The sequence below is a fragment of the Lithobates pipiens genome, unplaced genomic scaffold (assembly GCF_037356315.1).
Source record: "Lithobates pipiens isolate NorthernLeopardFrog02 unplaced genomic scaffold, aLitPip1_a1.2 Scaffold_18, whole genome shotgun sequence".
NCBI classification, from domain to species: domain Eukaryota; kingdom Metazoa; phylum Chordata; class Amphibia; order Anura; family Ranidae; genus Lithobates; species Lithobates pipiens.
Genome location: NW_027507758.1, coordinates 248,814,994 through 248,838,380, shown reverse-complemented (window position 1 = coordinate 248,838,380; position 23,387 = coordinate 248,814,994). Strand labels below are relative to the sequence as shown.

General features: G+C 42.9%; 1 protein-coding gene across 1 annotated transcript in view; it reads left to right on the top strand.

Annotated features, from left to right (window-relative positions):
* ARFGEF3 (ARFGEF family member 3) overlaps positions 1–23,387 on the top strand; it is a 142,357-nt gene that overhangs the window by 5,507 nt on the left and 113,463 nt on the right. Inside the window, exons 2-4 of the mRNA XM_077486771.1 lie at positions 1,149–1,200; positions 9,189–9,270; positions 14,086–14,217. Of these exons, the coding sequence (XP_077342897.1) occupies positions 1,149–1,200; positions 9,189–9,270; positions 14,086–14,217 (266 nt within the window). The remainder of the gene's footprint in view (positions 1–1,148; positions 1,201–9,188; positions 9,271–14,085; positions 14,218–23,387) is intronic.

Below are 23,387 nucleotides of genomic sequence, written 5' to 3'. Positions count from 1 at the left end.
TGAGAGAGAAAATCAGTTGATTCCCACATCTACAGTAACAATGTGGATGGAGGAAGATCCATTGCAGCTATTCAGCAATCCTGTATTGCTTGTATTCAGGCAGCCAGGGCACATGTGGCAGCTTCCTGAATAAAGTGGCGCTGGCAAGCGGCGAATGCATCTAATATGATGCAGTCACTCTTTGGCAGATAATTTTTACCCTGGCTCAGTCAAGTTTTAACTGGCTTTTGTTAAGTCGGGTGGTGATTGCAGGACTGGAATTATCTCAGAATCAAGCCATCTATGGGCAACCTAAAGCTGTATTAACTCTACGCGCGTTGACTTTGGTGTTCGCTGATATGCGGTAAATGCACTTGAGTTGACGTGTTGACATTTGGTTCTCTTAATGTGTTGCAATAATGCAGGGTTTTTTTGTGCAGCAGAAGCCAAAATACTCGGTTTTCTTAATACGCACTGCAATGTAGTGCATCGCAGTGTATTGGGCTGTGTTTAAATGCAGTATGTTCAGTTTTCTCCCAGAGCACATCAATGCAGATTGTTGGTGTGACCTAGATTTATTGGAAGCAATGGGTATCAGCTTGTCATTGCATTGGGCCTGTGTCGAGCAATGCAGTCCAATGGACATGGTGTTAATGGGTGCAGAGCTCTAAGCCCTAAAAATAATAATTGTCTCCTTCCTAGCTATTGTAAGATCAGCTGCAGGAGGAGGGGGAAGAAAGGTTGGATCTCATAGCTAGAGTTCAGAAGTATCTAGCAAACTGGGACAAAGTTCTACATGTACTTAGTCCCACAGTAAAACAAAAAACACATGAACCTTAATGGCATCCCAGCCTTGGTCCGTAGGGCTCAATATTGAGTTGGCCCACCATTTGCAGCTAGAACAGCTTCAGCTCTTCTGGGAAGGTTGTCTCCAGCTTCTGAGAGTATCAATATTCTATGTCACCTAAAGTTTTCAGTGGTCCCTTTTGCTGACCTTTTTGTCATTGCACAAGGCAAGAGACAAGGGCATGCATGCAACTAGAATAGTGGCAGTTTATTCATTTTTTTTCCACCACAACAGTTATGCTTGCTTAAATATATGTATGTTTTCTTTGACACCTTTACAAATGTGTATAATTTATATATGCATAATTTGCTATCGTCCACAGAAGTCCTAGATGCCCCAGAAGGTGTAACAAAGACCCAGCCATACCAACTGAGGTAAGAAAACATTATTTACATTATATCTTTGCTAGCTGGTCATATTATTTATATGTGTCAGTTTTACTTTGGATCATTTGCATTTTACCAATTTCATATTTTATTCATATGAGTGAATATTTGAAAGCATCTTGTATAGTCCTGAAGTGTTTAAAAGTTGGATATTAGAGTTGCCTCCTGTCTCCCTTTCTCTTTGCCAAAAGTGTAAGCTCTGCTTATCTGTCTCCCTCTCCCTTCCAGTGCCACATTTGGCACCTTTCGGGGGGGGGGGGGGGTAGCGGGTATCTGTTTTCTGCCCTTACTTCCGTCAGACTTCGCAGTGGCAAGGTATGTCAACAGTCCAGCTCCCCTCCTTCCTTCCTCCGCTGATGGGCCAGTTAGAGAGCGTAGCGCGCTTTGCGCATGTGTCCCTAGGGAACCAGTTGTGATGCCATAAGGCTTCACTGTTGGGTTCCTTTACAGGCAATGGCGGTGGCAGCACCTGAGAACCGATGGAAACGTTGGCTGGGATGCCAATATCGCTGGATTCCAGGACAGGTAAGTGTCCCATTAAAAAAAAGCTACAGTATGTGTAGCTGCTGGCTTTTAATTTTTTCATGTGGGGGCAGAACTCCACTTTAACATCTGGCATATATTCAGTACTGATTGCAGCAGTGATTCAGGTTTTGCTTAGCCTTCTGGGTTAAGTATTGTTTCCTTTAGGACCGTACTTTGTTCAAATGAGAGGACCAAAACACAAAGGGAGCTGGAATGAGTCACTTAAGATAAAGAGCAACTGGGGGGGGAAACAGAATGCATCAAAAACATGCATCCGGACTTAATTTTTGTGATGTGAACTGGCCCTTAAAGCAGAACTCCACTCTCTCAATCAACACTGACTTTTTCAAATCTCAGTTTTTCTAGCATTAGTATAGAGATAGGAAAATATATTATATTCACTTGTTTTAAACTTTTTTTTTTTTTTTTTTTTTTTTTACATTTTTTGTTACTTCCTGGTTTTCATGCCTAGTTAAATGTCACACTTCCTAGGAGTCTTTAGGAGGGGTTTACTCAGCTTTAGCATGCCTGTGCTAAGGGCAGATTTATTCCAGGAAGTAAATGCTACATGAATCACCTGCCCTTATTCAAGATGGCCACAGCCAGAAATGCTGGGGGGGGGGGGGTTAATTTATTTTTCAGTAAAATAAAGCATGGAGACATAGATGGATGAGGGAGTTTGCTTTTGAATGTTAAAAATAATTAAAAAGCGTTTTTGGTTTGTAGTGCTCAGATGCAGTGTAGTTAAGCTTTAAGCAAGACAGTTAAGGTGAGCCATATGAAAAGAAACGAGCTCTGATGCAGTCTGCAAATCATATATATGTGCAATATTTTCGTACGTTATTTTATACCTACCTGACTGAACAAGGTTTTATGTGTATATTTTGTCTGTGAGCATTCAATTCATTTCACTTTAGCAAATCGCCTTGCTCTTTCTTTTAAAAGGGAGAAAAAGGAAATATGAACTGTTACAGAGAGACTGTCCTGAAGTCTGTCCTTTTTTATGCAGGGTGCAAAGTGAGAGACTGCCTTGCTCAAAAAGACTGCCTTATTGGGGGAATTTCTTGTTAGAGAAGGAGAAGGAGCCAGAAGTAACATGGCCCAGTATGATCAAACTTTGCAAGCTACATGTATGGAGCTCCTGAAGTAGTGTGATATTGCTGGAGTGATATCACACACCGGAGGGGGTCCCCAATAGGGTGCTGATGCATATCACTTATTGAAGGGAACATCACCCCACGACAAGAGGAATAAAAAATTGGCAAGGGTCAAAATGAGCAGGAAGTGTAAGACTAGGTTCACACTTATGTGAGTGCGAGCATGTGTGTAAATCGCAAACATGCCCACACTCGCTGCTCTTTAGTAGATGGGGGGGGGGGGGGCATTGTTTCTTAAAGTGTTTGTAAAGTCTTGTTTAAAAAAAATAAAAATAAATAACGTTACACTTACCCACTCTATGCAGTTGGTTTTACACAGAGCAGCCTGGATCCTCCTCTTCCTTGGTCCCTCTTCGCTGCTCCTTGCCCCTCCCTCCTGTCGACTGCCCCCACAGCAAGGAGCTTGCTATGGGGGCACCTGAGTCGAGTCACAGCTCCCTGTGTCCATTCAGACATGGAGCCCTGACCTGGCCCTGCCCCCTTTCTACCCTGATTGGCTAACTGATAGTGATTGACAGCCACGGTAGCCAATGGTGCTGCTGCTGTGTCTCAGCCAATCAGGAGGAGAGTCCCAGATGGCTAGGACACTCATGGACATCCCTGGAGAGAAATGGGGCTCATGTAAGTAAGTGGGGTGTTGGGGAGGCTTCTACACACAGAAGATTTTTTTCATCTTAAAGTGGAGTTCCACCCATTTTTGAAAGCTGATCTTAAACTAACGACCACCCCTCCACCCCTCGTTTTTGGATATGATTTTTTTTTTCTTTGGTACCTTTTTTTTGAAGTACCAAGTGTACTTCCATTCCAGCCAGGCCATAGCGCATGACATCGTGTCCTCTTGTGCGGCGAGCCCCCCCCCCCCCCCCCCCGCTGTCTTCTGGGACCTGTGTGTGTCCCAGAAGACAAGTTGGCCATTCACAAAGTGCCGCGCGGCACATGCGCAGTAGGAAACCGGAAGTGGAGCCTTTGTAACTAAGGTTTCCATTAGTTATAATGACGGCACCTGATGTAATGGACGGATCGACGGCCTCGGGGCGGAGGGGGGGGGGGGCTGTGGCGAGGATGTGACATCATGGGCTCCTTGGACAGGCAAGTGTCTTTATGAAAGGTCAACAACAGTGTCTGTAGCTGCTGACTTTAAAAAATGCATTCTATGCATTAAGATGAAAAACCTCCTGTGATGCAGCAGTTCCTCCAGAGCCCCCTTTTTTTACTTGCCTGAACCCAGTCTTTTCAGCGACGGGGACAAGCACGACAATCGCGACAGCTCCAGTCAGTGTCTTGGGTCCTGATAGCAGCGCAGCCATTGGCACACATAGCTGTCAATAAAATCCAATGACGTGTGAGCGGGGGGGGGGGGGGGGGGCGGGGTCGAGTCCTGCTGTCTGTGTCAATGGACGCAGCAGCAGGACATGGGAGTGCTCCTGCACAAGTGCCCTAAGGGAGAGCGGCTCTCCAGCGGCACTCAAGAAGAGGAGGAGCGCCGCTGAGAGACCCCAGAAGAGGAGGATCAGGCCCACTCTGTGCAAAACCAACTGCACAGAGGAGGTAAGTATGACGTATGTTTTTTTTTTTTTTTTTTGTGTGTGTGTTTTTTTTTTTTGTTTTTTTTTTTAACAAACCTTTACATATCCTTTAATGCATAGAATGCATTAAGATAAAAAATCGCGTGCCTTTACGACTCCAACACCCCACAGATCTGAAAACGCAGCACGGATTTGGGTGCAAAAGCACCATGCCGTTTCAGTGCATTTGTGATTTTGAAAAGGTGCACGGACCTTTTTTCTGCATTTCCCACAGGTAGAGCAGCCTATTCAAATTAATGGACAAATGCAACCCGTAGGAAACAGCTACATGTGAACCTAGCCTATGACTAGCCCAAGACTATTCTATTATATAATGGTGACCAGTGCTGGGGATTCAGAAACTGTAGTATTCCAAATAGTAGCAGTAGCACACGATTCTATAAAAGAATAGGATTTGTAATCGACTGCCACTAATCACGCCTGTTTTATGGTCATCGTTGCAAATGTTGGGGGGACCAATTTTCCAGTAATTTTGTTAAAATGTATATAAAAAGAAAATGATTTTCTGCAACATTCAAATAAGATGCACTGTGGTAATCCCTATAAAAAAACATGCTGACCTTTTATTCTCTAGGTAAAATCAGTTAAATTGGGTGCTCCAGTTATATTATTATTATTATTATTCAGGACTTCTATAGCACCAAAAGTTTGCACAACGCTTTATAGGGCAGTACAGTACTATACAGTTACAATACAAATCAATACAGGAGGAATCAGAGGGCCCTGCTCATTAGAGCTTACAATCTAGAAGATCAGAGGGCCCATACAGTTAGTTGCCCCTATTTTCCCCAGGCTAGAAAAAGCCACAGCTGGCTGTACTGTATATTTTACTAAGCTTGCTGGTTGGAGTTTTTGGCTAGAGTATTTAATTGTTAAAACCTCTGACCACTTTAAATTCTGTGTGCCCATTAGGGAAATTTCCAAACTTTTTGCACTGGAGAACCAACAGTAAATGAAGGAAAATATTTAAATATTTTCTGAACTGTTGCCCCTACTGGAAGATTTCCCTCACCTCCTTATCCTGGTGACAATAAATATTGGACTCCCCATCACTTTCTATCCCTATGACTATTGTCATAGGGTAGAGCTCATCTCAGTTGGATGATATAAAGCAATAAAAACCCGAGAGGAGTTTTATCAATAATAATAATAATAATAATTAATAATAAAAAAAAGTTTTCACGCGTGTGTAATAAATAATATATATTATTAAGGATAAAACTCCTCTCAGGTTTTTATTGCTTTATATCATCCAACTGAGATGATCTCTACCCTATGACAAAAGGTGCACATTTAATACGTTCTTAAATCAATCCCTCATTAATGGCTGGTTTAAAACAGACTCTGCAGACATAATGCCATTTATTTTTCAGTTGCTATCATTGATCTCTAGGAGTCACCTTTCTGCTGCATTGTTGCTGACCTTCCAGCCTGCGGGCAGATATCCAGATTTTGGTTTTCTGGACATAACAATGTACCAACTGATAACTTCAATGCTTTCTAATTACTCAGTGGAGCCATTAGTGGGTATGCAAGCAATATCAATCCAAATCTGCTGCCCTGGTTCCTGTCTGCTGGAAGAAACGTATTAGTCATAGACCATTACACTTGCCATAATTTGAGTTTTATGTTCTTCCCGTGGAGCAAGATTGCAGGAAACTTCTCTCGTGTGTTCTAAGGTGGCTCCGCTTTCTGAGATAGTTAGGACATTGCTGTTTGTAATATCTGGCCTGCAACTGTGCAGAAATGTCTTGAAAATATCTCCAAAAATACCATATTTCTAGTATGGCCAGATCTAGGGAGGGGCACTCCCCCAGATTTCAGTTGCGCGCCCACCCCACTCACAACCTCCCCTCCACGCCTGACCCTATGCCCTGCCGTGCTCCATCTCTGCACTGTACATACACAGCCTGAGCACAGGCAGCAGGATTTCCTCCTCAGCTCCTCCCCACACAACACAGAGCAGCTACAATCAGCTGCACTGTGTGTAGCTGGTTACCAGGGGCGTAACTATAGGGGGTGCAGCAGTCGCGACCGCAACCGGGCCCTGTGATGCAGGGGGCCCATGCAGCCCCCTCTACATATGGCCAGCAGCAGCATAGGCAGCTAGGGGTACCAGTGCACCATACACACGGGTGGCTGGAGGTGGAGGGTGACTAGCAGAGCTCCATGCTCGACTATCGCACTGGCTGCTCTTTAGTTGTGCATTCCCCACATGACCTGTGTCCTCAGCCGGCTCCTCAGAGTACCCCTCTCCTGCTCCATGCATTGCCGCTCAGTCCGATGTCGTCTGTTCTCCCCGGCCAGAGTCGTCCCCCCCCCCCCGAGTCCGGCCCACACTGCACTGCATACTTCTCCCGGGTAAACAAACTTTAAGCACACAGATGCAGTGCAGCCCTATGAGAGCCGGCTCCCCGGAGGACACTGCAGGCTTGTCTGCCAGCCCCCCTCCTCCCCCATCATACACAGATGATGAAAGGTCTTTCTGGGAGATATGCCCAGGCCAACATGGATGAGTGCGCGGCCTACAGCTTGGTCATGGTGAGTGAGAGGATCCCATCCCCCACACACCATTACATACCCCCTCCATCTCCCCCTGGGGACAGGGACCCCTTCTTACGTGGGGACAGGGACCCCCACCTCCCCTGGGGACTGGGACCTTCTCACCTGGGGGGCAGTAACTTCATCTGCCCTGGAGAAAAGGACCTCATCTCTTCTGGGGACGGGGACCCCATTGTGCCTAGGGACAGTCACCCAATGGGGCATCTAAAAAAAAAAAAAAACTGATACCAGTGGTGGAACTACAGGGCTCACAAAGGTCATACCTGTGACCACACCCTGGAGTTCCACCGCCAGACTCGGAGGGAAGGGCCCTGGCTGGGGTTCAGGGGGGCCCTTCATGGTTTTTTGCATTGGGGCCCTGAAGGTTCTAGTTACGCCACTGCTGGTTACTACAGCTGCACTGCCATTCTGACCAGGTAATTTTACAGGTCAGAAGTGCAACATGGTCACCAACTACACACAGTGTAGATCCTAGTTGTGTGAAAGAGAATTGGATTTCACCTCTGTGTTGTGTGGGAAAGAGTGGAGGAGGAATTATCGCTGTCTGGGCTCAGGCTGTGTATGTACAGTACAGGGATGGGAACAATGCTGAGTGCCATGTCAGCAGTCACCCCTGTCCTCTCTCCTGCCAGCGGTCGCCCCACTGCCTTACCAATTCCTGTGCTCTCCCCAGCTGACCCACTGTACGCTGCCCAGCTGACCGCTGTATGCTCTCCTAAAAAGGAATACACTGGCCTACACTGCTGATCCTGCACTCTGCCCTGCTGATCCCCTGTACTTTTACCTGCTGACTTCCAATCCTCTACCACCTCAGCATTTTTTACTGTACCCCCACATCGGACAGGCTAAATCCGGCCCTGATTTCTAGCAATAACGCAGTTTTGAGCAGTTGGGTGCTCAGTTGCTTTCCAGTTTATGAAAAAGTAAAGTAGTGGACTACCAAGTCATGTTCCTGCATTCATATCAAGGCCGCAGTTTTGTCTGAAGTGCATCCTTTATTAAAGGCCTCAAAATGCAGTGACCCATAGCTTCTAATCAGATTTCAGTTTACTACATAGTCAGGTCAGTAAACAATAGTAGGTTGGGTTCTTTCACCTTGCACATAATAATTGTACTTTTTGTTATCTCTACTAAATAAACCTGTTTAGCTTTACCACTACTTATTCCCCATAACCCATACCAGCAACTGATAATTTAATAATGGTAATGTTTAGCACACATTTGGCTGTTCACTGATTTAAATAGTAGAAGGTGTGTGTGTGTAATAAAAAAAAAATATATATATATATATATTATATAAAATATTGCGCATTTAATCTGCTTAGTAGAAGTTTGTGTTAGTTTGTGGCAAATTATGCGTTGACTTCAGTTTTATATGGGACCTGCCATCAGACACTGAATCTTCATTTTTAAACACCTAGAGCACATATGTCAAACACAATGGGGTTGATTTACTAAAGGCAAATCCACTGTGCACTACCAGTGCACTGCAGTCATGTAGATCTGAGGGGAAGCTCTGCTGATTTCTAACATCCAATCATGTGCAAGCAAATATTCTGTGTTTTTTTTTTTTTTTTTTTCTTTTTTTTTTTCTTGCATGTCCCCCTCAGATCTACAGCGACTGCACTTAAAGTGCACAGTGGATTTGCCTTTAGTAAATAACCCCTGAGGTCTCCTGTGCTTACAAGGGTCAGCTTTGCTCTCATTGTCTCCCAGGACTGACCGATCCCTGCACACATTAATGATGGGGACAGATCTCCAGAATCTGAGAGAACAATCTCCCTGCAAAGAGAGGCAGAGCCAACTACACAAGAAGGTACCAGAGCCAAATACACGGGTAGTGGAGCTGCCTACGCAGGGGGGTACTAGAGCTGGGCCAGGTAGGAGAGAAATGCGGGGAAGTTTGGGAGGGTAGGGACTTTTTCTGGGAGGTTAGGACTGCACGCTGTGCATAGCACACCCCTAAATCCTGCATTCTGTGCACAGCACACCCCTGAACTCTACAGTCTGTATGTAGCACACCCCAGGTAAAGCCCATCTATTGAGGGAACCATACTACTGATGTGGCCCTCAATGAAACTGAGTTTGACAACTCTCACATAGAGTATATCTAATTTATTCTTTCTTTCATAATGTTTTTGTTTAGGGAAAAGTGCCTTTTTCCCCTTCAACTTGCTTTGGAGTCAAAAAATATCAAGCTGGCCCAACATGCACTGGCTGGAATGCAGGTAAGAGACCATAATAAAGATTTTGTTTATTCAGTTACATGTATCCTGATAATAATAAATGTGCCAAAGTTTCAGTTTTAGAGGAAAAAATTGCCATTTTGTAAAAAATGTTAACAGTCCAGCACAGAAAATTCAACTTTTTTTCTGTATAGAGTAAATAAATGTCCTTCGCATAAAGAAGTGATCTCTGAATGATCATGGTATATAGGTAAAACCTCTGTTGTTGTGGGTCGTATGCTCACTGCCCATTACTGTTATGTTTATTGCTCTTTGTCACCATTAAAGGCGACTTCACCTCCATTCTTTTCCCAGAAACAGTGGTTCCTGACACAGGAAGTTAGTGCAAATTTGTTAGTTTACCCAGACAGCAATAAAACCCTTTTACATTTGAGTTATCTTACATTAGGTTTGTGATACAAATGCCCTGGTAGTTGAAGTGGATGTAAACCCTCACATATACCCAGCGAAGTGAGCCTCAGATGATACACAGGGATGAAATAAATCTGCCTACATAAGTTTTACATGTATATCTGCTGTCTTCAGCTTTCTACATTCTTTATAAAGTGTGCATCGTGTGGAGTCTGGGTATACACTGTGTGGAGAGTTGATTGGAGGAAATGCACAACCCCTCCCCTACACGTAGGCAAAGGAAAGAAGAAACTTGCAGAGCTGCAGTCTAAATAGACCATCTCTTCTTCTCTGTCTCTGAACACCCTCCCCGACACAAATTTCCAGCTGGTTTTATCTCCTGTGTTGTGAGCTTGTCAGAATTTATCATACTGATAACAGGAACAGAGCAGCAGAAAGACATGGAACCTAGAGCTTTGGAGAGAGAGAAGTAAACACTACAAATATGTCCCCAGGTCAGACTTCATGAATGGAGTTTACATCCACTTTAAGGGGTAGAACTCCTGACTGATTTTCATGGTTGTTTGTGTTTCTGTTGGAGATATGTTCCGTTTTTCCTGTACCAGTGACAAGGGGTCAAAAAGACAGGAAGTAAGGTGAAATCTTTCTTACAGACACAGAAAATACATTATTTTCAAAACATGGATGTAGATGACAGGCAGTCAAGACCTAATTCTAATATAGTTTGGTACTGTCAGTGGTATTGCACAACAATTTTCTATAACATCATTTTCAGGGCTTTCACTGGGAAGAAAGGGGAAATAGAAGAGTTTGTTGCCCAAAATGTGGTTCCCACAACTCTTTTTAGTGACAAACCAGTTACTCCTATCCAGTGACTTTTGATGGAAGAAACCGTTAAAACCATTACTCTTAAGCCTCTTTCAAATGGGCCTAGCTGCTGACTCGCGGTCCCAGGTGGATCGCTTTATCAGCAGCGAATGGCCACCTCCCACTTACCTGTTGGAAGAGGAATTTGAAACTGAAATCTCTTGTCACCACATCACAACCATGCCCATCAAGGTTGTGATGAATTTCCACCCATCCTTATGGGGCATGGTGGAAGGCGGTATCTCCTGCTGAACATGACCAGTTCTATTTTAAATTTTTTTTTTTATTTTGTTTTTGCCACACTGTGAAGCACAGCTAATTTGTTTTGTTTTACTCATCTTTTTAATCAAAGATGTTCTTATTTACAGGCAGTCTCTGGGTTACAAACAAGGTTCTGTAGGTTTGTTCTTAAAAGAGTTGTAACGAACAAGAACCCTCTATATGGGACTTTTTAGGGCATCAATCACTTCAATGGTATATAAAAAAAAAAATCTATTTTATTGAAAAAGATTAAAAATATATGTTCCATAACAAAATACAATATAAGAGATGCAGTTAACATAACAGATAACCATTAGATCAACACATTTGGTTTGCTCCACTGTCAGTTTAGGTGGATGGCCATGTCTTGGTAGGCTTTTAGTTGTGCCATACGCTTTCCATTTTCGGATGACAGATTGAACAGTGCTCCGTAAGATGTTTAAAGCTTGGGATATTTTTTTTTTTATAACTAAACCCTGTTTTAAACTTCTCCACAACGTTATCCCTGACCTGTCTGGTGTGTTCCTTGGCCTTTGTGATGCTGTTTTCTAACAAACCTCTGAGGGCTTAAAAGAACAACTGTATTTATACTGAAATTAAATTGCACACGGGTGGACTTTATTTACTACTTGGGTAACTTCTGAAGGCAATTGGTTCCATAAGATTTTAGTTAGGGGTATGAAAGTAAAGGGGGCTGAATACAAATGCACACCACACTTTTCAGATATTTATTTGTAAAAAAAAAAAAAAAAAATGAAAACCATCTATCATTTTCCTTCCACTTTGTGTTGGTCTATCACATAAATTCCCAATAAAATACATTTACATTTTTGGTTGTAACATGGCAAAATGTGGAAAACTTCAAGGGGTATGATACATTTTTCAAGGCACTGTAACGCCAGCCCAAAAAATAATTTTGAAGTTTTTTTTGGGCTAGCATAAGAAAGGGTTAACACCCCTGTAACATTTTGCTGTCTGCGCCCCGATCAGAAGATTTCACCTCACTTTTTGTTCCTCTGACAATGGGATTTTGAAAACTTTGGGTTGTTGTGGAAACCAGGATTGGTGATAAAACTTCAGTGGAGACACCTTTTTCCCATGATAACTCTTACAGGAGTGAATTTCCCCTTTCTAGGGGTAGATTTCCTCTCCATGCCTGTTGTCTCCCTCCACTTGTAAGTATGAGTCTTTGTAAGTTGGGTGTTTGTAACTCGGGAACTGCCTGTAGTCACTTTTTTTTTTTTCACCCTATAGGAGTGTGTCGATGTGTTTTGGACGTGTGTTGACAGCATCAGTTTGATGAGATGCTTCCGAAATTTTTCATGTTTTTGTTTTTTTAAATAATAAACATGTTATACTTGCCTCCTCTGTGCAAGGTTTTTGCACAGAGTGGCCCGATCCTCCTCTTCGGGGGTGCCCCAGCGGTGCTCCTGGCTCCTCCCTGCATCGAGTGGCCCCTCGGACACCCGTGCAGGAGCGCTCACGAGTCCTGCTGCTGCGTTCACTGACCCAGACAGCAGTACTCGCCCCTGCCCCCCGTGTTACTGGATTTGATTGACTGCAGTGGGAGCCAATGTCTGCATCAATCTATCCAATGGGGACCCGAGACACCGGCTGGAGCTGCTGTGCTCATCCCTGTCGATGGACTGATCGGGTTCAGGTAAGTAAAAGAGGATCTCTGGGGGGCTGCTGCACTACAGAAGGTTTTTCACCTTTAATGCATAGAATACATTAAGGTGAAAAACCTTGAGGGTTACTTTGGTATCATAAGCCATTTCAAAGTTACAACTAAGTCAGTAGGCCCATAAGCTGAAATGTAAAAAATGATTCTGGTCCACAGTGGATATATAGGAGAAGGATCTCAAGTAGTTGGACTTGGGGCCCATTCACACCAGCCTGAGCCACTGCAGTGCTTTTTTTTTTTTTTCTTTCATTTGTTTTTATTAAATATAAAGTCAAAATGTACAAACAGAGCAAAAGAAGAGTACAACAGTTATAGGGTACACAAAGATAAGGGTCCACATCTGACAAAATATCAAATGTCAAAATACACACTGCAGTGCTTTTAACACACACGTGTATTAATGCCTGCTATGTTAAGGCATCCCGTTCATTAGAATGAACCGCCTATTGCACCGCAAGGGACTAAAAATCACACGCAATGGGTTGGCCGTGTGATACCCAGCATTGGGGTTTGCTGCAATTCAGGGGCGCTGGAAAGCTGCACTGTGGGTGCCATTTAGGTGCATTATTTCAACGTGCTGGTGTGAATCACCCTAAAGCCGGACATAGATGGTGCGATTTTTCTTTCCTGCAACCACTGTGATGAGTGAGGAATCCCTCCCGTGGACCCATTGTGTTCTTCTGGTGGTGATTATTGCTGGCAGCTATTTTTCATATGAAAAATTCAACAGGGTGGTTGTACCCAAGTTCCTTGATTTAATCAACTTGGGTATATTCAGCCTTCCCATACATGGTTCGAATCTTGGCCGGTCCCTGTTGAACTGGGCAAGATTTAAACCATTTATGGCAGGCTTTAGAGATGTAAAACGAGCACAGAGGGTCTACAAAACGACTGCAGTTGGCTATCTCTTATCATACTATGCTTTGATTTTCTTATCTGACCGATCTGCAATTCGATCAAAACCACAAACACCTGAATAGCCATAGCACTTTTTCTAGCTGCTGACTTTTTTAATAAACACAAAATCGGCTGGAACTCTGCTTTAAGTGTTTATCAAAATCTACTAACTAATTGATCGAATAAGTTGTCAACAAAATAAATTGATTGTTCCTATCAGAACAACTTGGTGGAAAAGACGCTGATGATCAAAGCATGAGTTGCCAACGTTAGGCTTGCATGTGTACCATGGATATTTATCTTATGTAGAAAAATAAGTTTATGTATTTCTAATTAGAATAGACTAGAGTAATCCTAATCCTTTTGTAAAAAATGATAAAACTAAAGAAAAAAAAAGGTGACAGTCCTAACACTAAAGGCACTAGCTTTGGGGTTATTAATGTTATATTTCTGATTTGTAGATAAGGTATACACCTTCATTAGAGGAATATTAAACCGTCTTTTTCAGTAACATGCTAGTGACTATAAAGAGAAAGATACCGTGCATTCAAAAGAGCCCTTCATTAATGAAATTGATGACTCTATGTTTTTTTACTTTTGTTGGTAAAAAATATATACGCTGTTCTGCTATGTTGTTGGTAATGTATTATTTGGATTCAGATGACAGGTTGCACAGTGAGCAAAGTCAGTGACCTCAAAGCTGACGCATTTCTTTTCTGCTACTGTTTTTACTATAGAAGCTTCTGGCTGACGACAGATTTGTATCCGTGGAAACAGACTCAGATGAGCGGCAGCTACTTAACCAAATGCTCAATGCTGTTAAAGTGACTCCGTCCTTACATGAAGATCTACAGGTGGAGGTTATGAAGGTATGCAGTATATAATGAATTAAAAAGGATACAAATGCACATATTGTGTATAGTGATTATTAAAACAAAAAAAATATTTATTTTTTTTGTTTGAATTTGTAAAAATCAGCCCAGGGATAAATGTTCAGAACACAGATTGCTTGCTTTCCAGGCGTTTTTCTCAGGGTGCATACTGCTCTAAACATTAGTACCCTCTAAAAAGATAAAAAATAAAATAAAAACATTAGTACCCATCAGTGCACCATCCAGCTTCAGCAGCTGTCAACAGCAGGGCTGGACAGGTGTGTCTTTGCCTTCTAATAATCAATAGGTAATGCTTTTAAATGCCTTTTACAGCTTATCAGTTTAGAGTAAACCATAAATGATGATGGCCCTGGAATAATTGCTCTGGTGTTTGTTGCAGAGTTGCTTTTTGCTTATTTAAAAAAAAAAAAAATTTTATTTAGTCTTTATTTTTTTATTTTTTTTTTACTTTTTTTTTCTATTTAACATTGTTATCAACGGGGACTAACAAGCCCCAATGTGATAGCATTGGTCAGATGACAAGTCCTCTTTTGGAGACATCAACGACTTGTTAGATCCCCTACAGTCTTCCCTGCCCTCCGCTCTAACCGATTGAGCACAGAATTGCGACAGCTGGGATTTTGACAGCTCTGCATAAGATGTTCTCAGAGCTGAGTGCTTCAAATTCAGACTGCTGCAGAGCAGATCGGGGAACAGATGTTCCCTGATCTCCTGCCGCTCGCCATCCTGACCATAGCTGGTGTGCTCCTGGGAGGAGTGGAAGAGCTCGGAAGAGGGGAAAACGGCATGTGCCAGTCATGTAAAAGTGATCAGGTGGCTATACAGCCCAGTGCCTACTGATAAGAATTAAAACAAACTGACAGCTATTACTGCATCTGTGAGCTTGTTTTAACCCTGTTCTGTTGTGAACGTACCAGACACTTTAAAAGAGGCAAACTAGTTAAGGCGTGTCTGTGTCTAAGGTCTGCAGTAGAGCGTATAAATATGTTTTAGGAGGGTAAAGGACAGTAGAATAAGTCGATTTTATAGAAAAATACATGTATTCTTTCAAACTTAACTCATTTATCCCAAGTCTGTGTGGGCTGCGATTTAAAAAATAGAGCAGGGACCTTTTCACTGTGTTTTCAGGAGGCACAACAGCCCATTGAAATGCATAGGCTTAAATGCCCCTGAAAAACACAGCATGCAAAGCCGTAGAAGTGTGAGCCGGGCCTTAACGTAAAACTATATTCAAAATGTTTTTCTTTCTTCTTCTTCCCTTTTTTTTATTTTTATTTTGGATCGAGCGAGGGAGAGTCATATTTTTTCATCTTTTGTCTCCCATTTCAGAGATTTCCTTTCACTTCCTGTCCCATAATCAAACAGGAAGTGAGAGGAAATCCCTGCAAATTAAAGGAATTTTTTGGGGACCCCCAGGTCACCAGAACTATTGCCCCATTTTAAGATTTCCCCTCTATTGCTTTTCTGGGGACAACCCAAAATAAGGGATTTTCTTTTAGGCCCCTTTCACACTGGGGCGGGAGCGGCGTCGGCGGTAAAGTGCCGCTTTACTGTCGTTTTAGCTGTTTTACCCCCCGTTAGCGGCTGAAAAAAAGTTAAAACTGCTCGTAGCGGCACTTTGCCGCTGGTATAGCCACACTGCCCCATTGATTTCAATGGGTAGGAGCGGTTTAGGAGCGGTGTGTTCAAAGCTGCGGCTAGCAGGACTTTTTTACCGTCCTGCCAGTGCACCGCTCCAGTGTGAAAGCCATCCGGCTTTCACACTGGAGTGAAAGGAGCCGCTTTTTTCAGGCGCTACTTTTAGCACTTTGTAGCGCCTGAAAAACGCCTCAGTATGAAAGGGGCCTTACTTTCACTTCAATGTTCATGGTAAACAGGATAAATAGACAGGGGGAATCTCCTTAACTGGGGCACAGATAACAATAAAAACTGACAGGTGTTCTAATCCCTATCCACTCCATCCAAAACAAGGAAAACATTTTTTTGCCTTTAGTTATACTTAAAAAAAAATGTCTGTCATATATGATAGATCTACTTCCTGCTGTAGACTTCAACCTTGCAACCAATGTGTGATGGAACATTATAGTCACTAAAGGAGAGAGGACTGAAGAAAAACTTTCTCCTGCCTGCAGCAGACTTATGACATCATCTGAGCCTAGGGAAAACCCAAGGCTTTTTTTCAGGGGGAACTTGGTGGAATTCAGTTCCACCACCTCTGGCTCAGACCCTTGAGGTGGGGGGGGGGGGGGGGTGGGGGGGTGCTCACCAAAATCACTTGTACACCTAGAAGTCTTGTTTCTGTGTTTACAAGTGACAGCTCTACACTCTGTGTATAACTCCCATGAACTCTGCACTCTGTAATGCAATCCTGATATTTAATGTCCCTTTAAGACCCTTGTAATGTTTGTGAAATATGACCACACCCACTATTTGATGTGATTTGGAGGGTGTGTGGGTGGAGGGGTTTTGGGGGGGTTGTAGTTGAGTTCCAGCACCTATTGTTTGAAAAAATAGCCCTGGGAAAGCCACTTGACTGGAGTTCATGGACTACTTTTTAACTTCCATATTTTAAGTTTTACCTATAAGTAAGCCAATATTAAGGCTTACCTATAGGTAGTGTAAATATCTCCTAAACATGCACCGTTTAGGAGATATTTACTGTCCTAGTAGCCAGTTACATCACTGATGCATGAGCTCTGAAGGAATGGTCGCCCGTGTCATTTCTTCAGAGCAGTGTGCTATGATCGGCGGCTCCCATACGCATGTGTGGGAGTGACATTATTGCGACTCCGGCCAGTCACAAAGCCAGAGCCGCGAACCCGGACGGAAGACCGGGTATAGATGGACGCCGTCTCCAGTAATGACATAGCATTGCTGAAAGGCTTCATTTTGAGGTAAGTTTCACGTAATCTGCTAGTATGCGATGCATACTAGCACTCTATGCCTTTGCCTTGCAGGTAAGGCAAAAAAAATGTGCAGTGGTTTACATCCGCTTTAATGATATAGTTCATGTATATTGTGAGGTCAGGAATTGTATTCATGGAAGCTTGTAAATGATCAGATTGTAACTTTTTGTAGCAAATCATAAGGTCAGAGAGCAGGGGCTAATCTACAGTATGTGGGACGTTGGTGAACACCGCAAATAACTGCACTAGTACCAGAATTTACATGATGGCATCTTCTCTGAACCAGCATTTTGGTCCACGATGCAGCAGGCAGCCAAGTCTGGAGACGTGAATTCACTGCAAATTTAAAAAGAGTCGTGTGCATTTTCTGAGCACTGCAGTGCAGTTCAGATGCAAATTCCAGACTACTTCTATGGGAACGTATCTGATTTGCACATGTTCGATCAGAAAAAAAAACAGTGTGCCCCCCCAAATCTATACCAGGCCCTTTTAGGCCTGGTATTGATTTTGAGGGGAACCCCCATGCAAAAATAAAAAAATTATGCGTGTCCGCCGCCTCCCCCCCCCCCCCCCCCAAAATGCATTCTAGACCTTTATCCAAGCATGCAGCTGCCTCCGACGGAGGCTCTTTACCACGTGATCAGCCGTGTCGAATCACAGCTGATCACGATGTTAACAGGAAGAGCCATTGATCGTCTTTCCCTAACTCGCATCTCAGACGTGAGTAGAGGAGGGCCGATCGGCGGCTCTCCTGACAGGGGGGGGGTCTGCGCTGATTGTTTATCAGCGCAGCCCCCCCTCAGATGACCACACTGGACCACCAGGGGAGCCGCTAGGACCACCAGGGAAGCACCTAACATGTGGATGGCCAGGTACATCCACATGTGAAAATGAATGCCCAACATATGCCAATCAGTGCCCACAAATGGACCCTGACTGGCACCTCTATGGCACAATAAAAATCAGTGATGCCCAGCAATGCCACCCATCAGTGTCATCAGTGCCACCCATAAGTACCCATCAGTGTCGCCTATGAGTGCCCATCAGTGCTGCATACCAGTGCCACCTTATCACTGCCCATCAGTGCAGCCATATCAGAGCCCATCATTGAAGAAAAAAAGTACTTATTTGCAAAAAAAATTTATAGGAACAAAGAAAAACTTTTTTTTTTTTTTTTTTATTTGTTGCGCAAAAAATAAAAATACCACCAAAAGAAAGCTCTATTTGTGGGAACAAAATTATAAAAAAATTTGTTTGGGTACAGTGTAAAATGACCGTGCAATTGTCATTCAATTTGCGACAGCTCTGAAAATTGGCTTGGGCAGGAAGGTGTATAAGTGCCTTTGTATTGAAGTGGTTAAGGCGGTCCTCCACCCTGAAGTGGAAGTTCCGCTCATCTGATCCCCCCCCCCCCCTCCGGTGCCACAATCGGCACCTTTCAGGGGGGGGGGGGGGCAGTTACCTGGATAATCCAGGTAACTGCACCCACTTCCGGGAGAGACTGCCGCAGATGCCCCGCCCCCCGTTGTGTTCTGGGAAACGCACAGTTCCCAGGACACAGCAGGGACCAGCAGAGACGCGCAGCGTGACTCGCGCATGTGCAGTAGGGAACCGGGCAGTGAAGCCGCAATGCTTCACTTCCCGATTCCCTGACAGAGGATGGTGGCGGGGGCAGCTGAGAGACGAGTGATTGCTTGTCATCTGCCGCCGACATCGCTGGACCCTGGGACAGGTAAGTGTCAATTTATTAAAAGTCAGCCGCTGCAATATTTGTAGCTGCTGGCTTTTAATATTGTTTTTAAAGGTGCAGAACCGCTTTTTAAATAATAACAAAATTATTATATACGTGCTTATGGGCTAAATGGAAGATTTTATGTTTGCCTGCAACATATACATATTATTTAACTTCTATAAATGCTCTGCGAACTGGAGAGACTGGAAAAAACTGCTTACCTTTCTGATCATATAATTTGAGTTTAAATGCCTCCTCTTGGAAAGTCAATAGGTAACGTGTACTTAGGAACCAGAATAACCTGTCGGCTCATCCCCTTCTGGTGTGCTAAACCTGGGCTGATCAACTGTACAGGATTATTAGGCTTTCTTTTAAGAGAAAAAAAAAAAAAAAAGAGAAACTTGAGTCAGCTAGAACACTGCCTGTATCCTAGTCACTGCAGTCTAGTACTAGAGATTTTTCTATACAAACTGCCAGGAGTATTAAAGTATATGTAAACCCTAAATAAATGACATTTATTTTGCACCAACACTGCATCATAAACCATTTGTCTTTTTTTTTTTTTTTTTTTTAAACCAATGCCTGTTTTGACTTTTGCTGCATCTCCGTCCTTCTGATGTCCTGTCTACATGCTCTCCTGTGATGACTCTGTGACATTTCTCCGGGAAGTTTTCCTGATGGTGACAACTGTGGAACATGATGGTGTAATGTGTTCTAGCATGGCCCCTCGTGGTCCCCAGTGGAAGCCCATGTGACAGGCTGATAATGCAGGAGCACAGTTAGTAGACAGGGACAAAGCGTTTGTCACCCTTTTACCAGAAGTGCCTGAAAAGGGACCTTCATTGCAGGTGTTCTTCGAAGAATAAGTGCATATTTCAAATTGAAAATTACAACACGTTAAAGCTGATATGAGATTTCAGTGGTTGGGATTACATATTCTTATGCCCTGTACACAGAGTCGGACTTTCCGACAGGGAAAATGTGCGATCGGATCGTGTTGTCGGAAAATCTGATCGTGTGTGGGCTCCATCGGACTTTCCAATCGTTTAAATTCCGATCGTGTGTAGACCATTCAGACGGACAAAGTGCCATGCATGCTCAGAATAAATTACGAGACTAAAGCTATTGGCTACTGGCCCGCTTATAGTCCCGTCGTACGTGTTTTACGTCACCGCGTTCGGAACGATCGGATTTTCCAACATCTTTGTGCGACCGTGTGTATGCAAGACAAGTTTGGGCCAAAATCCGTCGGAAAAAATTTGACAGATTTTGTTGTTGGAAAGTCCGACCGTGTGTACGGGGCATAAAAGTATGAAGGCAATCTGGTGAAAATAGAGATGATGATGATTTTTATTTTTTATATATGAAAAGACAGTTCTTCTTAACTTAGTCCACTTTGCCTGTACAGAGAAAAAGTAACAGGGGTGTTTTTCAAGTATAACTCTAAACACCTGAGTTTTGGATAGAGTGGGGAAGGGTAAGAACCTTTCCTACCTGTTTTCCAAGAACGTTAAAGTGCCATTCAAACTAGACTATGAAAAACTCCCATTACGTGCTATATAACAGTGTTCATGCTCTCAAAGCCACTTAAGCATTTGTTTATGTAGAGTGAAATATACCGGTTTGATTCTACCTTCAGGTGTCCTTCCCAGCTTCTCTGTGTCCTCACTACAGCCTGGGATCATGTAGGCCAGCTGGTGTCCTCTACAGAGCATGCTCCAGGTGTAGTTCCCTTCTAAAGTCTTAATTTCCTCCTTTTTTCTTATCTGTGCAGCTCATGGAGTCACACGTGTGGGCGTATACACAGTGGTAAATGGCACTCCCCTGTCTCTTTTCTCCTTCATGTCCTCCTATTGCTAAACGCTATCGGGGTGGAATATAGTATGCTGATTACATTCACTAAGATGCTCGTAAAAAAGCTTAGGCTACTGTCAGTCTGAGGCACTTTACAAGCGCTACAGTGCTAAAAATAACACCTGTAAAGTGCCTCTCCTCTCCGAGAGCTTTCACACTGGAGCAGTGTGCTGGCAGGACGCTAAAAAAGTCCTGCAAGTCGGCAAGTGGTCAAACTAATACTTTGTTAGAGCACTTTTTTTTTTTTTTTTTTACAGCACTCAGTCTTTTTCGGTGTGAGTCTATCAACATGGCACATCTTGACTTGGCAATATTTACCCAATCTCCTTTGCAAAAACACTAGCTTGCGAGGGCGTCTCCTGTGCACAGCCCTCTTCAGATCACCCCACAAATTTTCCCAACCTTGGTCTCCTCAGACCATAACACGTTTTCCCACATCCTTTTGGGAGACTTCAGATGTGTTTTTGCAAAATTTAGCCGGGCTTGTATGTTTTTCTACATAAGAAAAGGCTTCCACTCAACCCCAAAGCCCAGACATATGAAGAATACGGGAGATTGTTGTCACATGTACCATATAGCCAGTACTTGCCAGATATTCTTGCAGCTCCTTTAATGTTGCTGTAGACCTCTTGACAGCCTCCCTGACCAGTTTGCTTCTCATCTTTTTATCAATTTTGGAGGGACTTCCAGTTCTTGGTAATGTAATGTTGTATCATTTTCTCCACTTGATGGTGACTGTCTTGACTATGTTCCATGGTGTATCTAATGCCTTGGAAATTCTTTTGTACCCTTCTTCCGACTGATACCTTTTAACAATGAGATCCCTCTGATGCTTTGGAAGGTCTCTGCAGACCATGACTTTTGTTGTAGGATGCGACTAAGAAAATGTCAGGAAAGACCTATTAGAACAGCTGAACTTTATTTGGGGTTAATCAGAGGCACTGTTAATGATGGCAGGTGTGTACTGACTCCTATTTAACATGAGTTTGAGCCTGGGTTCACGCTATTGCGATGCAGGAACCAGCGTGATTCCATAGTGTCAATAGTTAATGACCCCCAGATCGGTTTGCAGATTGCAGTGCAAACTGTGAAATCTGATAGGAATAGGAACACCCATGGGATCCTATTCCAGAGCAGGGAAAAAAAGGTTCCTACACCTTTTTTCATGTGAATCCAATGCGAGTTCAGCCATACAACTGCATGGCTAAATATGCATTGCACAGACATCGTATGTGATTGGCACCGCAATGTGGTGCGAATCACATGCAATGTCTGTGTATGCAATAGTATGACCCCAGGCTGAATGTGATTGCTTAATTTTGAACACAGCTACATCCCCACTTATGCAACCACATTTTTTATTTTTGCTTCCTCCCTTAAAGATTTCAGTTTGTTTTTCAACTAAGTTGTACAGTTTATTGGTCACGTTAAATGTGGAAAAAGTTCTGAAATGATTTATCTTAGTCTCATTTTTTTACATCACAGAAAGTGTAGACTTTTTTTTATATCCATGGTATGATTTATGTGGATGAATTATGGTAATGAACACTTCTCTGTTTAGCATCATAATAGGCTTGCTATACACTAGTAGATTTTGAAACAAATGTTCATACAAATAACAATAGGAACGGTTGTATGAAAATTCTTTGTGCATTCAATGACTGGACTAATGTCATTCAAAAGTACTTCAAAATTTTGTTTGCTTTTAACATTTGATTTTCGAATGTAGCGTGCGTTGAAAAAGTATTCACACCCCTTAGCATTTTCAAAATGTTTTTTCTTAGTGAAAGGGGGCAAGCAGACATCTTGTTACACCCACCGGAGTTTTTCATTTCAGAGTTATTTTTAACAGAAATGGAGCTTATAAGGTGAAATACAGTATTTAGAAATCCAATGGACTGTTTAGATGTTGATTTTTAAAAGCAGCGGCAAACTTGCTGATCTCACAGGTTTGCTAATGTGCTTTTATAATTCAACATGTAGACAGTCTGATGGATATGCAAATACTGTATTTCACCGTATATGCTCCGTCTCCAGTAAAAAATAACTGTGAAATGCAAAACTCCGGTTGGCGTAACAAGATGTCCACTTGCCCCCTTCTCGGTGTATCGTTTCTGTGGAGGAGTGCAGGGTATACCAAGATGGCGGCAACGGAACGTCACTTCTGTTCCGTTACCAGTTCTGACGGGTCACCTAATCTGACGCAACTCCGGCCCTGTCGGATATTGTGACCTTGACCAGACATTATCTAGGTATAGTATGTGTGTGTGTGTGTGTGTGTGTGTGTGTGTGTGTGTATATGTGTGTGTATATATATAATATATATATATATATATATATTAAAATTATAATAAAATTTCCCTTTTTGTCTTGATTTTAATATTGTTCCCCAGAACCTGAAATACTTTTTATTTAAATCCTTTCATGTATAACATGTTTTTGGATTGATAAAATATCCTGGCCCTTACAACAATTTTTAGATGGATCCTGAAGTTTCAGAAATTAACGTGACTTATTCTTTGGAGTATCGGGGTCTAGTCCAGAACATGGTGCGTTACACAGGGGATATTTCAGATTCAAGGAGTCATCTGATATTCAACTCCAATCTCACAAATGATTCTTTTGGCTAAATGATCTACAAAGAAGGCAGAAAG